Genomic DNA, 15212 nt, shown 5'->3' with positions numbered 1-15212 from the left:
AGCCCTCATCTATCTTCTTGGTTACCCTTCAAAAAACTCAATCAAATTTGTGAGACATGATTTTCCTCTCACAAAACCATGCTGACTGTTCCTAATCAGTTCCTGCCTCTCCAAATGCCTGTAGATCCTGTCTCTCAGAATACCCTCTAACAACTTACCCACTACAGATGTCAGGCTCACCGGTCTGTAGTTCCCAGGCTTTTCCCTGCCGCCCTTCTTAAACAAAGGCACAACATTTGCTACCCTCCAATCTTCAGGCACCTCACCTGCAGCTGTCGATGATTCAAAAATCTCTGCGAGGGGACCCGCAATTTCCTCCCTAACCTCCCATAACGTCCTGGGATACATTTCATCATGTCCCAGAGATTTATCTACCTTGATGCGCGTTAAGACGTCCAGCACCTCCCTCTCTGTAATATGTGTACTCCTCAAGACATCACTATTTATTTCCCCAAGTTCCCTAACATCCATGCCTTTCTCAACCGTAAATACCAATGTGAAATATTCATTCAGGATCTCACCCATCTCTTGTGGTTCCGCACATAGATGACCTTGTTGATCCTTAAGAGGCCCTACTCTCTCCTTAGTTACTCTTTTGCCCTTTATGTATTTGTAGAAGCTCTTTGGATTCTCCTTTGCCTTATCTGCCAAAGCAATCTCATGTCCCCTTTTTGCCCTCCTGATTTCTCTCTTAACTCTACTCCGGCAATCTCTATACTCTTCAATGGATCCACTTGATCCCAGCTGTCTATGCATGTCATATGCCTCCTTCTTCTTTTTGACTAGGGCCTCAATCTCCCGAGTCATCCAAGGTTCCCTACTTCTACCAGCTTGCCCTTCACTTTATAAGGAATGTGCTTACCCTGAACCCTGGTTAACACACTTTTGAAAGCCTCCCACTTACCAGACGTCCCTTTGCCTGCCAACAGACTCTCCCAATCAACTTCTGAAAGTTCCTGTCTAATACCATCAAAATTGGCCTTTCCCCAATTTAGAATTTTAACTTTTGGGCCAGACCTATCATTCTCCATAGCTATCTTAAAACTAATGGAATTATGATCACTGGTCCCAAAGTGATCCCTCACTAACACTTCTGTCACCTGCCCTTCCTTATTTCCCAAGAGGTGGTCAAGTTTTGTCCCCTCTCTAGTCGGGCCATCCACATACTGAATGAGAAATTCCTCCTGAATACACTCAACAAATTTCTCTCCATCCAAGCCCCTAATGCTATGGCTGTCCCAGTCAATGTTGGAAAGTTAAAGTCCCCTACTATTACCACCCTATTTTTCTTGCAGCTGTCTGTAATCTCCTTACATATTTGCTCCTCAATTTCCGGTTGACTATTTGGGGGTCTGTAGTACAATCCTATCAAAGTGATCTCTCCCTTCTTATTTTTCAGTTCTACCCATGTAGACTCAGTGGGCGAACCCTCGGATATATCCCCTCTCACTACTGCCGTGATGTTCTCCCTAATCAAGAACGCAACTCCCCCTCCTCTCTTACCTCCTGCTCTATCTTTCCCATAGCATCGTACCCTGGAACATTGTACTGCCAGTCCTGCCCCTCCCTTAGCCATGTTTCAGTAATAGCTATAACATCCCAGTCCCATGTACCCATCCATGCCCTGAGTTCATCTGCCTTGCCCATTAGACTTCTTGCATTGAAATAAATGCAGTTTAATCTAGACTTCCCTTGGTCTTTGCCCTGCTTTCTCAGACCATCTGTCTGGTCATGTTCTGTACACTCTCCCTTACTGCCTTTTGTTTCTGTCACCACTTTACTTCCCACTGACTTCCTGCATCGGTTCCCATCCCCCTGCCACATTAGTTTAAACCCTCCCCAATAGCACTAGCAAACACTCCCCCTAGGACATTGGTTCCAGTCCTGCCCAGATGCAGACCGTCCAATTTGTACTGGTCCCACCTCCCCCAGAACCGGTTCCAATGGCCCAGGAATTTGAATCCCTCCCTCTTGCACCATTTCGCAAGCCACGTATTCATCCTAGCTATCCTGTCATTCCTACTCTGACTAGCCCGTGGCACTGGTAGCAATCCTGAGATTACTACCTTTGAGGTCCTACTTTTTAGTTTAACTCCTAACTCCCTAAATTCAGCTTGTAGGACCTCATCCTGTTTTTTACCTATATCGTTGGTACCTATATGCACCACGACAACTGGCTGTTCACCCTCCCCCTCCAGAATGTCCTGCAGCCGCTCCGAGACATCCCTGACCCTTGCACCATCGGAACGTGGTCGTTCCACTCCCGCTCTCGCTGTGCGCTGTTTCTAACCTAGCTCCGCTCTCGCTGTTTCCCGCCGCTCCGGTGAACTCCCGCTCTCGCTGTGCGCTGTTTTTAACCTCTCTCCGCTCTCGCTGTTTCCCGCCGCTCCGGTGATCTCCCGCTCTTATGTTTAATTCTTAATCCAGGATTTTGACAATCCTACCTCCTTGATCTCCAGCTATACATCTCTGCTGCACCCTCCAATTCTTTGACACCATATTAATCCTCATTCTTTCAGGCATTAGGTCCCCTGCTTTCTGGGTTACTCTCCCAAAATCACTCCACCTTGACATCCTCCACCCTTCTAAAAATACTTCCATTTGACCATGCCTGCACCACTCCCCAAAAATACCTTTTTCTCTTGTTTGCTGTTCACTTTTCTGTCTGCCTTGTAAAGACTGAGATGTTTTTCTTTGTGAAGGGCACTAGCGGAAAGCAAGTTGTCCAGTAATTTTGACCAGTAATGCTTAACCCCCAAGCAAATTATTGACCCAAGTGCTTAAAAGCAGGATACATACGGAAATGTCTTTGTGTTGATAGTGATTGGATGAAATTCCCTGCATGACGACTTAAAAAGGTGGTGACCCCTTGCCAAAAATGGTGGCTCAATTTGCATCCCTACGCTAGCAAATATATTTTGCTAATTCTAATCTTTAAAAAAAAAGGTTCTTGGATTAGTGGGACGATGGTGAAAATGCAAAGTTCAGCACCTTAAAAAGGAAAGATGCTCTAAAGGTTCAAACCCAAATTGTTAACTTTTTTCTCTCTTTCAGATGCTCTTTCTGCATGTCCATTTTTTGTTTTATTTCATTTTTTCACTACTTGCTTCTTTCAATGGGTTTTGAGTGCAATTCTGTTCATCTTTGACCAAGCTTCCAGTTACCTCTCCGCAATCTCACACCAGGGCTTAGAAACCACTCTTCCTTTTATCTACCCCGTCCCTCCCCCATCCAAAGTGCTTAGAATATTTCTTTGTTAAATTGCTATATAAATACAAGTTGCTATATAAATACAAGTTGTTATATAGTTTAGAACCATGATATTGAAGCAAACTGATTGTGATCCTTTATGCTGGCTTGCAGGTACATTTGGTGAATGTAACTCCGAGGGAGAGGTCCAGCAGTGGATGAGGTATAATGTATTTTTGCTCCTTGAGGTTGGCACCTTTACTGCACTGGTGGAGCTGCTCAGCATGGAGATTGAGTGAGTACAGAACTTTCCAAAGATATGCACACGCACTAGGGGTTCATAGTGGGTTGGCTGTTACAGTAAAAGTTTGTGATATGGTGAAGTAAGTGGTAAAATATTTTCTGATTGCTTTGTTGGATTTTGAGTTGCATAGTGATAGTGTTTTTGATTGGCTCAAGATGGACTATGGGGAAAGAGCAGGGGAGTGGGACTAATTGGATAGCTCTTTCAAAGAGCCGGCACAGGCACGATGGGCCGAATGGCCTCTTCTGTGCTATTGGCACAATGAAAGTGCGATGTACACTATATGCAAAACTTTAAATTCTTTTTTATAGAGATTTTTGGGGGAAAAGTTCAACTTCTGCTTGCAATGGGCGCAAAGTTTACGGAATGGTTGCACGCAGACCCAAAGCGGGCATCGGGAGGCACAATCATATTGGAGTTTAAATGCTGCCAGCAAGGTGCGGATGCTAAACGGGCGCCCTGTGCAACTCGCCGGTTGTGGAAGGGTGGAAAATCAGCCGGTTCCATGGCAAGACAGTCAGCAAGTTAGGACTGGCCACATGGGGGGGTTCGAGCAGGCCAGAGCTTTTTGTGGGACCCATGATCAGCACTTCTGGCCCACCCAAAAAAAAATTTCCGTGGCTGTTTTGTGAGTGGTGTCCAGCTGTTCCTTTAACGATTGTGGGTTCGGCCACTCAACACCTGGCACAACTGGGCGGAGCTTGCACAGCGCAGGCTCCACCCTTTCGTAACTGAAATTTGCAATTAGGACCCTACAACCAGTGTAGGATCCCGATTTGCATATTTGAGCAGCCTTTCACATGTTTCAGTCGGGCTTGTCTATTCACAGACTTGCCTGAAAATTGCATCAGACGAGCCTTGGATATCGAGCTGCCTGTCCATTTTCAGGAGCCGGCCACTTGTTTTTCAGATGAGAAGCAGGCAGCTGTGAGTTGAAACTATTTGCCAATGTTATTATATAATTGGGTCTTCCTCTAGTATCTCTCCCATTTCCCTTCATGCCTTCTCTGAGTTCATCTTGTCTATGAGAGCCACCTCTTGCTCCCTTTACCCCATTCCCACTAAACCGCTGAGCATCCAACATCCCTTCCTGGTCCCCCATGCTGCCTGACATTATAAATGGTTCCCTCTCTTCAGGCACTGCCCACTCCTTTTCAAAACCACCGTTATCAAAAGCCTCCTGAAAAAGCCCCACCCTCGACTTGTCTGTCCTTGCAAATGACTGTCCCATCTCCAACCTCCCTTTCCTCTCAAGTCCTTGAACATATTGTTGCCTCCCAAATCCATGCCCATCTTTTCTATAACTCTAAGTTTGAATCTCTCCCATTAGGTTTCCACCCCTGCCATAGAAATGAAACAGCTCTATGCACAATGCACAAATGACATCCTCTGTGACTCTGACCGTGGTACACTATGCCATCACGACTTCTTTGCAACCTTTGACAAGGTTGACGTCACCATTCTCCTCCACCGCCTCTTTGTTGTCCAGCTCAGTGGGACTGTCCTCGCTTTGATCCACTGTTTGTAGCCAGAGCATCTCCAACAATGGTTTCTTTCCCTGCCCGGACCGTTGCCTATGGCCCCGTCCTCTTCCTCAACTGCATACAGCCCCTTTGGCAACCATCACTTGAAGATGTGTGGTTAGGTTGCACTTATATGCAGACGACATTCAACTCTACCTCTCAACCACGTCGCTCATCCCCTCCACTATCATTGTGTTGTCAGACTGCTTGTTTGTCATTCAGTCCTTCACCTCCCATAAACTTCAGCTCATCCAAATCTCTAAAGAGCTCGCCTATGAGGATGGGGGGCTGGCCAGGATAACATTGGAATAGTGGAGTCTGGAGGTGACAAAGGCATGAATGAGGGTTTGAGCAGCAGATGGTCTGAGCTGGAGGGCACAGTCAGGCAATGTTATGAGAGGTGGAAGTGATTGGGAGGATGTGCGGTTGGACACTCAGCTCAAGGTCATATAGGACGCTGAGGTTTCTAACAGTCTGGTTCAACCCGAGACAGTGGCTGGGGAGGGATATGGAATCGATGGTGAGGGAATGCAGTTTGTGGCGGGGGCCGAACATAATGGCTTCAGTCTTCCCCATATTTAACTGGAAGAAATTACTGCTCATCCAGGATTGGAAGATGGTAAGCAACCTGACAACACAGGCGGTGGAGAGTCGAGAGAGGTGGTGGAGGCCGAGCTGAGTGTCATCAGCATCCATGTGGAACGTAACCCCGCATCTTTAGATGATGTTTCCAAGGGGCAGCAGGTAGATGAGGAAGAGGACGGAGTCAAGGATAGATCCTAGGACTCCAGAGGTAACTCTGCAGGGGTTGGAAAAGAAGCCATTGCCAGAGATGCTCTGACTATGTTCGAAAAGATAAGAGTGGAACCAAATGAGGGTAGTCCCACCGAGCAGGACATGGAGGAGTGGTGTTGGGAGTAGGATGGAGTGGTCAACCGTGTCAAAGGCTGCAGAGAGGTCGAGGAGGGAAAATTACCACGGTCACAGTCACAGAGAATGTCATTTGTCACTTTGGTTAGATTAGTTTTAGATTAGTTTTGTCAGAGGCAGAAACCTAATTGGAAAGATTCAAACATGGAGTTGGGAATGAATGATATGTATATGAATGCCTCAAGCATTAAAAACAAAATTGGATAGTAAGAAGCATTAATAACAATAGAAGAATCTCATAAAGTAGCTATAAGAGCATAAGAAATAGGAGCAGGAGTAGGCCAATCGGCCCCTCGAGCCTGCTCCGCCATTCAATAAGATCATGGCTGATCTGATCCTAACCTCAAATCTAAATTCATGTCCAATTTCCTGCCCGCTCCCCGTAACCCCTAATTCCCTTTACTTCTAGGAAACTGTCTATTTCTGTTTTAAATTTATTTAATGATGTAGCTTCCACAGCTTCCTGGGGCAGCAAATTCCACAGACCTACTACCCTCTGAGTGAAGAAGTTTCTCCTTATCTCAGTTTTGAAAGAGCAGCCCCTTATTCTAAGATTATGCCCTCTAGTTCTAGTTTCACCCATCCTTGGGAACATCCTTACCGCATCCACCCGATCAAGCCCCTTCACAATCTTATATGTTTCAATAAGATCGCCTCTCATTCTTCTGAACTCCAATGAGTAGAGTCCCAATCTACTCAACCTCTCCTCATATGTCCACCCCCTTATCCCCGGGATTAACCGAGTGAACCTTCTTTGTACTGCCTCGAGAGCAAGTATGTCTTTTCTTAAGTATGGAGTCCAAAACTGTATGCAGTATTCCAGGTGCGGTCTCACCAATACCTTATATAACTGCAGCAATACCTCCCTGTTTTTATATTCTATCCCCCTAGCAATAAAAGCCAACATTCCGTTGGCCTTCTTGATCACCTGCTGCACCTGCAAACTAACTTTTTGATTTTCTTGCACTTGGACCCCCAGATCCCTTTGTACTGCAGTACTTTCCAGTTTCTCGCCATTAAGATAATAACTTGCTCTCTGATTTTTCCTGCCAAAGTGCATAACCTCACATTTTCCAATATTGTATTGCATCTGCCAAATCTCCGCCCACTCACCCAGCCTGTCTATATCCCCTTGTAGGTTTTTTATGTCCTCCTCACTCTCTACTTTCCCTCCCATCTTTGTATCATCTGCAAACTTTGATATGTTGCACTCGGTCCCCTCCTCCAAATCGTTAATATAGATTGTAAAGAGTTGGGGACCCAGCACCGACCCCTGCGGAACACCACTGGCTACAGGTTGCCTGTCCGAGAATGTACCATTTATCCCAACTCTCTGCTTCCTGTTAGATAACCAATCCTCCACCCATGCCAGAATATTACCCCCAATCCAGTGATTCTTTATCTTGAGCAATAATCTTTTATGTGGCACCTTGTCGAATGCCTTCTGGAAGTCCAAATACACTACGTCCACTGGTTCCCCTTTATCCACCCTGTACGTTATATCCTCAAAGAACTCAAGCAAATTTGTTAGACATGACTTCCCCTTTGTAAAGCCATGCTGACTTTGTCCTATTAAATTATGTTTATCCAAATGTTCCGCTACTGTCTCCTTAATAATAGACTCCAAAATTTTACCCACCACAGATGTTAAGCTAACTGATCTATAATTTCCAGCCTTCTGCCTACTACCCTTTTTAAATAAGGGTGTTACATTGGCAGTTTTCCAATCTGCCGGGACCTTTGCCGAGTCCAGAGAATTTTGGCAAATTATTACCAAAGCATCCACAATCCCTCCTGCCACTTCCCTCAAGACCCTAGGATGTAAGCCATCAGGTCCAGGGGATTTATCCGCCTTGAGTCCCATTAATTTACTGAGTACCAATTCCTTAGTGATTTTAATCGTATTTAGCTCCTCCCCCCCCAGAGCCCCCTGTTTGTCCAGTGTTGGGATATTCTTAGTATCCTCTAGCTTAAAGACTGAAACAAAATATTTGTTCAGCATTTTTGCCGTCTCCATGTTTCCCACCATTAATTTCCCGGTCTCATCCTCTATAGGACCTACGTTTGCCTTAGCCACCCTTTTTCTTTTTATATAACTGTAGAAACTCTTGCTATCTGTTTTTATATTTTTTGCTAATTTATTTTCATAATCTATCTTCCCTTTCTTAATCAATCCTTTAGTTACTTTTTGCTGTCTTTTGAAGACTTCCCAATCTTCTATCCTCCCACTAAGTTTGGCTACCTTATATGTCCTTGTTTTTAGTCGGATACTATCCTTAATTTCTTTACTTAGCCACGGATGGCTGTCATTTCTTTTACACCCTTTTTTCCTCAGTGGAATATATATTTTTTGAAAGTTGTAAAATAACTCCTTAAATGAACACCACTGCTCATGTACCGTCTTACCCTTTAATCTATTTTCCCAGTCCACTTTAATCAATTCCGCGCTCATACCATCATAGTCTCCTTTATTCAAGCTCAGTACGCTTGTTTGAGAACCAACCTTCTCGCCCTCTAATTGGATATGGAATGTAACCATGTTATGGTCACTCATTCCAAGGGGATCCTTAACTAGGACATTATTAATTAATCCTGGCTCATTACACAGGACCAGGTCCAAGGTTGCTTGCCCCCTTGTAGGTTCAGTTACATACTGCTCAAGAAACCCATCCCTAATACACTCAATAAACTCTTCCTCAAGGCTACCCTGCCCAATTTGATTTGTCCAGTTAATATGATAGTTAAAATCCCCCATAATTATAGCTGTTCCCTTATTACATGCCCCGACTATTTCCTGATTAATACTTCTTCCAGCAGAGTTGCAACTATTAGGAGGCCTCTATACTACGCCCACGAGTGTTTTTTGCCCCTTATTATTCCTTATCTCTACCCAAACTGTTTCATTATCCTGATTCTTTGTCCCAATATCTTTTCTCTGTATTACAGTGATTCCTTCCCTTATTAACATAGCCACCCCACCTCCCCTTCCTTCCTGCCTGCCCTTCCTGATTGTTAAATACCCTGGCATATTTAATTCCCAGTCGTTGTCACACTGCAGCCATGTTTCTGTAATGGCCACAAGATCATACCCATACGTCGTTATTTGTGCCGTTAACTCGTCCATTTTGTTACGAATGCTACGTGCATTCAGATAAAGAACTTTCAAATATGTTTTGTGACACTTAGTTCCTGCTTTTTCCTTTTTTAACACTTTACCTTTTACTCCATACCTTCTGTCCCTTCCTGATATGCTTTCCTCTGTCTCCCTGCTCAGGTTCCCAACCCCCTGCCACAGCTTTGATGCTGGGTTAATCGCCTTACGCCTTCTAGTTTTCATTTTATCTGTCGTGCCTAAATTACCTAAAGTGCCTAAAGTACACTTTCTTTCCGCTGCTCTATGCTTTTCCCTTTCACTTGTTCTTGAACAACTGTTTGTACTATTTGTATTGTAGATTTCCCCATGGTCTATAACAGAGATGTGCTTGATTTCAAAAACTACACCGCAAATTCCTCATTTCGGAAGTGTTTTAGGGTTGGAAACTCTGCCAGTGAGTCATCTTGGACTGAGGCTAATTTTCATGGCCCAGCTGCTGCTATAAGATCTGTAACCCAGTATATAGTGGGGATTGAATCTGGGGTCATCTGCTGTCTATGATCTAGTTCTGTGTGGTGGTGTCTTTACCTACTGGGCCATCTGGGAAGCTACATTTAACTGTTTGCAAAGTGCTTTGTAGCTCCACTGCCCTGTCCCTTCTGACAGCAGTTAATGTGTGTATTTGATGTATTCTTTAAGATAACAGAACTTTTGGTTAATCACTTCAGATTTACTGAGTGGTAAATTTTCATTTGATTAATATGTTTAGGAATATTTATTTCTGTGTGAAGTCTCTTGAATTCACATTATTAATCATATGGCATTACCTTCCAGCAACAGTGCTGCATGTAGTAATGCAGTGCGGAAGCCAGCAATCTCTTTGGCTGACAGTACAGATCTCAGGTAGGACATAACAAAATATATATAGTTGGGAAAAGCACTTGGTCCATTGCATTTTATTCATTTAGAAATACCCACCAGTCCTTGCCATTGTAACAGGCAACTGTTTCCTAAATGATTCCAAGGTTTTTGCCTCCTAATCCTAACCAAATGTCACTCCACATTACCTTTGTATGAAGAACTTCTTAACATCAGTCCTAAATATATCTTTTATGACCTGAACCTGCACCCCCTTGTTCTACTGTTGTGGTTTAGTTTGAAGAAATGTTCTGGATTTACCTTTTCTATTTATTTAACCATCTTGTATACCTCTGGAAAGTAATTTCTCAGTGATCTTTTCCAAGGATGGAAAGCTTCAGTTTCTCTAGTCTTTCCTCTTGATTCGGTCCTCTGACACCAGGGATCAGATAGGTGATTCTTTTCTGCACTACCTCATTGCTTAATGTTTCCCCTGTTTCTTGGTGACCAGAACTGGACAGGGTACTTACAAATGTTGGGATCCACTTTATGTCCAATACTTGCATGCCCAGTACACATTGCTCCTGAATTATTCAACCCAGTCAATTCATAGCCAGCTTTCTCTGATCCAGTCTCCTGTACTGCCTTATATGCATTTCTCCAAATATGTTAAAATAAAAACATAAACTACTAAAGTGTGTGATGTGTATATACTCATACCTTTCCAATCAGCTCTAGTTTGAAGTGTTTGTGAAAATTGAAGTTAATAAATAACTATGAAATCTTAGAAAACTTAGTTGAAGGGGCAAGGACCATAGTGCAGGGCATCACCAATGTTGAAAAGAATGAGAGAGAGAGTGCATTGTTATTGAACTAGCAACTCAGAGATAGTGAGTTCAACTCTCACTATGACAAGTTGTGAAATTGGTAATCTGGTCATTTGTGGCCTGGCACTAGAAAATGTGACCATGAAAGCTGCCAGATTGTCGTAAAAATGCAATTGGTTCACTAGAACCATAGAAAAGATATAGCACAGAAGGGGGCCATTCGGCCCTTCGTGTCCGCGCCGGCTCAAAGAACAACCAGGTGCCCATTCTAATCCCACCTTCCAGCACCCGGTCCGTAGCCCTGCAGCTTACAGCACTTTAGGTGCAGGTCCAGGTACTTTTTAAAAGAGTTGAGGGTCCTTGCCTCTACCACCAATTCGGGCAGCGAATTCCATACATCCACCACCCCCTGGGTAAAAAAAAGATTTTCCTCATGTCCCCTCTAATCCTTCCGCCAATCAGCTTAAATCTATGTCCTCTAGTTCTTGAACTCTCCGCTAGGGGAAACAGGTACTTCCTGTCTACTCTATCTAGACCTCTCATAATTTTGTACACCTCAATCAAGTTTCCCCTCAGCCTCCTCTGTTCCAAGGAAAACAACCCCAGCCTATCCAATCTCTCCTCGTAGCTGCAATTTTCAAGCCCTGGCAACATTCTTATAAATCTTCTCTGCACTCTCTGAGCAATTACGTCCTTCCTGTAATGTGGTGACCAGAACTGCGCACAATACTCCAGCTTTGGCCTTACCAGCGTTTTATACAGTTCCATCATTACATCCCTGCTTTTGTATTCTATACCTCGGCTAATAACGGAGAGCATTCCGTATGCCTTCTTCACAACCTTATCTACCTGTACTGCCACCTTCAGAGACCTGTGGACATGCACTCCAAGGTCTCTCACTTCCTCTACCCCTCTCAATATATTCCCGTTTACTGCGTATTCCCTTTTACTGTTTGCCCTCCCTAAGTGCATTACCTCACACTTCTCCGGATTGAACTCCATTTGCCACTTTTCCGCCCATTCCACCAACCCATTGATATCTTCTTGGAGTCTACAGCTATCCTCTTCACTATCAACTACATGGCAAGTTTTTGCGTCGTCTGCAAATTTGCCAGTCATGCCCCCTACATTCAAGTCCAAATCATTCATACATACCACAAACAGCAAGGGACCCAGCACTGAGCCCTGTGGCACACCACTAGAAACGGATTTCCATTCACAAAGACATCCATCGACTTTTACCCTTTGTTTCCTGTTACTGAGCCAATTTTGGATCCAATTCGCCACATTTCCCTGTATCCCATGGGCATTTACCTTTCTGACCAGTCTGCCATGTGGGACCTTGTCAAATGCCTTACTAAAATCCATGTAGACAACATCCACTGCACTACCCTCATCAATCCTCCATGTCACTTCCTCAAAGAATTTAATCAGATTTGTAAGGCATGACTATCCCTGATTAAACCCTGCCTTTCCAAGTGACAGTTTATCCTATCTCTCAGTATTGATTCTAATAATTTGCCTACCACCGAGGTAAGACTGACCAGCCTATAATTGTTCGGCCTTTCCCTTGTACCCTTTTTAAACAATGGTATTATGTTTGCAGTCTTCCAGTCCTCCGGTACCTCCCCTGTATCTAGTGAGGATTGGAAAATGATCCTCAGGGCATCCGTTATTTCCTCCCTGGCTTCCTTCAATAGCCTAGGAAACAATCCGTTCGGACCTGGTGACTTATCAACTTTCAAGGATTCCAGTCCCTCTGGTACTTCCTCTCTCGTTATGTTTACCTTATCCAATATTTCACACCTCTCCTCTTTAACTACTACTTCCGGATCATCCCTTTCCTTTGTGAATACGGTGACAAAATATTCATTTTAAAATCCTACCCACATCCTCTGCTTCTACACACAAGTTACCCTTATCCCTCATAGGTCCCACCTTTTACTTAATTATCCACTTGTTCTTAATGTACTGATAAAACATCTTTGGGTTTTCTTTAATCTTACTAGCTAATATTTTTTCATGCCCTCTCTTTGCTTTCCTTATTTCCTTTTTTATGTCATCCCTGTACTTTCTATACTCCTCTAAGCTTTCTGCAGTATTTAGTTTTCTGTGACAGTCATAAGCTTTCTTTTTCTGCTTTATCTTGCCCCATATACTTGTAGACAACCAGGGGACTCTAAGTATGGCAGTGCCACCCTTTTTCTTTGAGGGGACGTGTTTGTATTATACCTGTGGAATTTCACTTTTTAGTGCCTGCCACTGGCTTGCCACTGATTTCTCCTCAAGTAGTTGTGCCAGTCCACTTCTGCCAAATCACCTCTTAGTTCTTCAGGGAAGGGAACCTGTTGCCTCTACTTGGTCTGGCCTACATGTGACCCCAGTTCACACTGTGGTTGACTCTTAATGCTTGCAGGGCAACTAGGGATGTGTAACAAATGCTCCCTTGCCAGTGTCACCCACATCCCAAGAACAGATTTTTAAAAATTATAAGATATATTGTGAAGTAGAAGTTGGATGAGATCAGGATGGGTCTTAAAAGCCTGTAGATGACTGGGGGAAGGGAAAATTGATTTAACAGTAAGACTCTCTGTAGACTGTGGGACAGCATATTTGGATCATAGAAGGGACAAAAGAAGAAGGTGTGATGAAAAGAGAGAGGTTGGGACAGATGAGAAAAAGATCTTTGAATTCCCTCAGGATCAATGGTCTTTATGTACTTTTGCCAATTTAAGTAATTATTAGAATTATTGGCTCTTTTATATTGGAAAACCGTACTTAAACCAGTGCACTTCAGTGTTATGCCAATACATATCTTGTATGCTGCTTAATTTAAATTACTCCAACCACCAATGACAGACCTGTGACTTCAGCTCAGTGTTACACATTTCAAAATGTCCTTTGCTGATGCAACAGAAGTTTGGAAAGACCAAGGAACAAAAGTTCTTGGGTGTGGGAGCACACATTGGCAGTGTAGTTGAGGTGGGCCCTCAGGAATTTGGGGCAGGACCTTGCGTCTTCCCCCCCTTTTTTAGTATGCCAACAAATTGTGCCAGAACTGGGGGTGCGTACTTCATGCCGACCCACCCACCCCTTGTGAATGTCACAGGAAGAGATGGAATTGGCGGAATGATGTCACCCGTCTTCATTGCTCCCAGTGCTAAGTACACTTGCATATGATGCAGGTGTATTAGCTTAGCAGGACCCAATCCTGGCAGAAGTGGGGCTCACAGCGGCTTCGGGTGCTGGCTTTCTAAGAACAACTTTGAATTAGTGATTAGTGAATTTTCTTTTTATGTTTTTAGGCATCCTTGGCAGCAATGGCTTGCACCTTGTTGTTGTAAGGTGCCCCTGCAAAATTCCTGCCTCCACCCATGGAAATGACTCTGACCCCAGGATTGGGGTGCAACAGTCTGGCAGTTGCAAGTCCTGCCCCCTTCTAACCTTGCATATTTCCATTTGTGGAACAGAGCTCCAGGAACTGTGGGCCTAAAGTCTATAATTGTACTGCAATACCATTACACTTCAAGTGCAAAATAAATTGATATTTTCACACTGCCAGAGTTACAATTCACTGAAAACTCAGTGATGGCACTGATGTAACATGCTGTTTGCTGATGGTCAGCCAGTGTGTGTACACAGCTCTATGTTATCAGGAGTAAAGTAATAATCAAGTCCTGTGTCTTATATGTTCATGGTGTTCCCTTGTTTACTCCATATTCCTGTTTCTCAGAGTGCTGCTAAACATAATGTACCTGATGGTGGAGACAATCCGTCAGGAAACGGATGAGGATAATCCGGAGTGGAGGACAATGAGGGAGACCTTCAGAACAGACCTAGGTGTGGCAATAAGTTCTGTCTGATTAATGGAAACAGTAAGCAGAAAGAAATGTAAATTCTGTTTTTGATAAAATATATATCACACTCCCTAGTTATTTGCTTCCATGTGTCTGCCAATTCCATCTTGAACCAACCACAACTTAGAATGGGAGAGAAATATCCACGGTGATATTCCCCTTTATTCCATCTTTTTTTCCCCCCTCTCCCTCTCTAGGGAGAACACCTATGGGTTTAATGTAATGTGTGTGCTATTATTTGTAATTCTGAATAATACATTATACATATTACATAGAATTACTTAGAATTTACAGCACAGAAACAGGCCATTTGGCCTAACGGGTCTATGCCGGTGTTTGTTCCACACGAGCCTCCTCCCTCCCTACTTCATCTAACCCCATCAGCATATTGTTCCATTACATCTCCCTCGTGTTTATTTAGCTTCCTCTTAAATGAATCTATGCTCTTCGCCTCAACTACTCCTTGTGGTACCCACTCTCTGGGTAAAGAAGTTTCTCCTAAATTCCCTATTGGATTTATTGGTGACTATCTTATATTTATGATTTGGAATTACGTAAATTCTTGTCTGTGCTATTTTAATGCTCTCATCAATTTGTTTAATCCCGAGGGGATTGTTTGCAAATGCATTA

General features: G+C 43.7%; 1 protein-coding gene across 1 annotated transcript in view; it reads left to right on the top strand.

Moving 5' to 3' along the window:
- Positions 1-15212, top strand: part of strip1 (striatin interacting protein 1) — a 139490-nt gene that overhangs the window by 24579 nt on the left and 99699 nt on the right. Inside the window, exons 5-7 of the mRNA XM_068007761.1 lie at positions 3364-3484; positions 9875-9943; positions 14459-14565. Coding sequence (XP_067863862.1) covers positions 3364-3484; positions 9875-9943; positions 14459-14565 — 297 coding nt within the window. The remainder of the gene's footprint in view (positions 1-3363; positions 3485-9874; positions 9944-14458; positions 14566-15212) is intronic.

Source organism: Heptranchias perlo, chromosome 27 (genome assembly GCF_035084215.1).
Source record: "Heptranchias perlo isolate sHepPer1 chromosome 27, sHepPer1.hap1, whole genome shotgun sequence".
Classification (NCBI taxonomy): domain Eukaryota; kingdom Metazoa; phylum Chordata; class Chondrichthyes; order Hexanchiformes; family Hexanchidae; genus Heptranchias; species Heptranchias perlo.
Note: the sequence above shows the minus strand (reverse complement) of the source record. Positions and strands in the feature narration are given on the sequence as shown.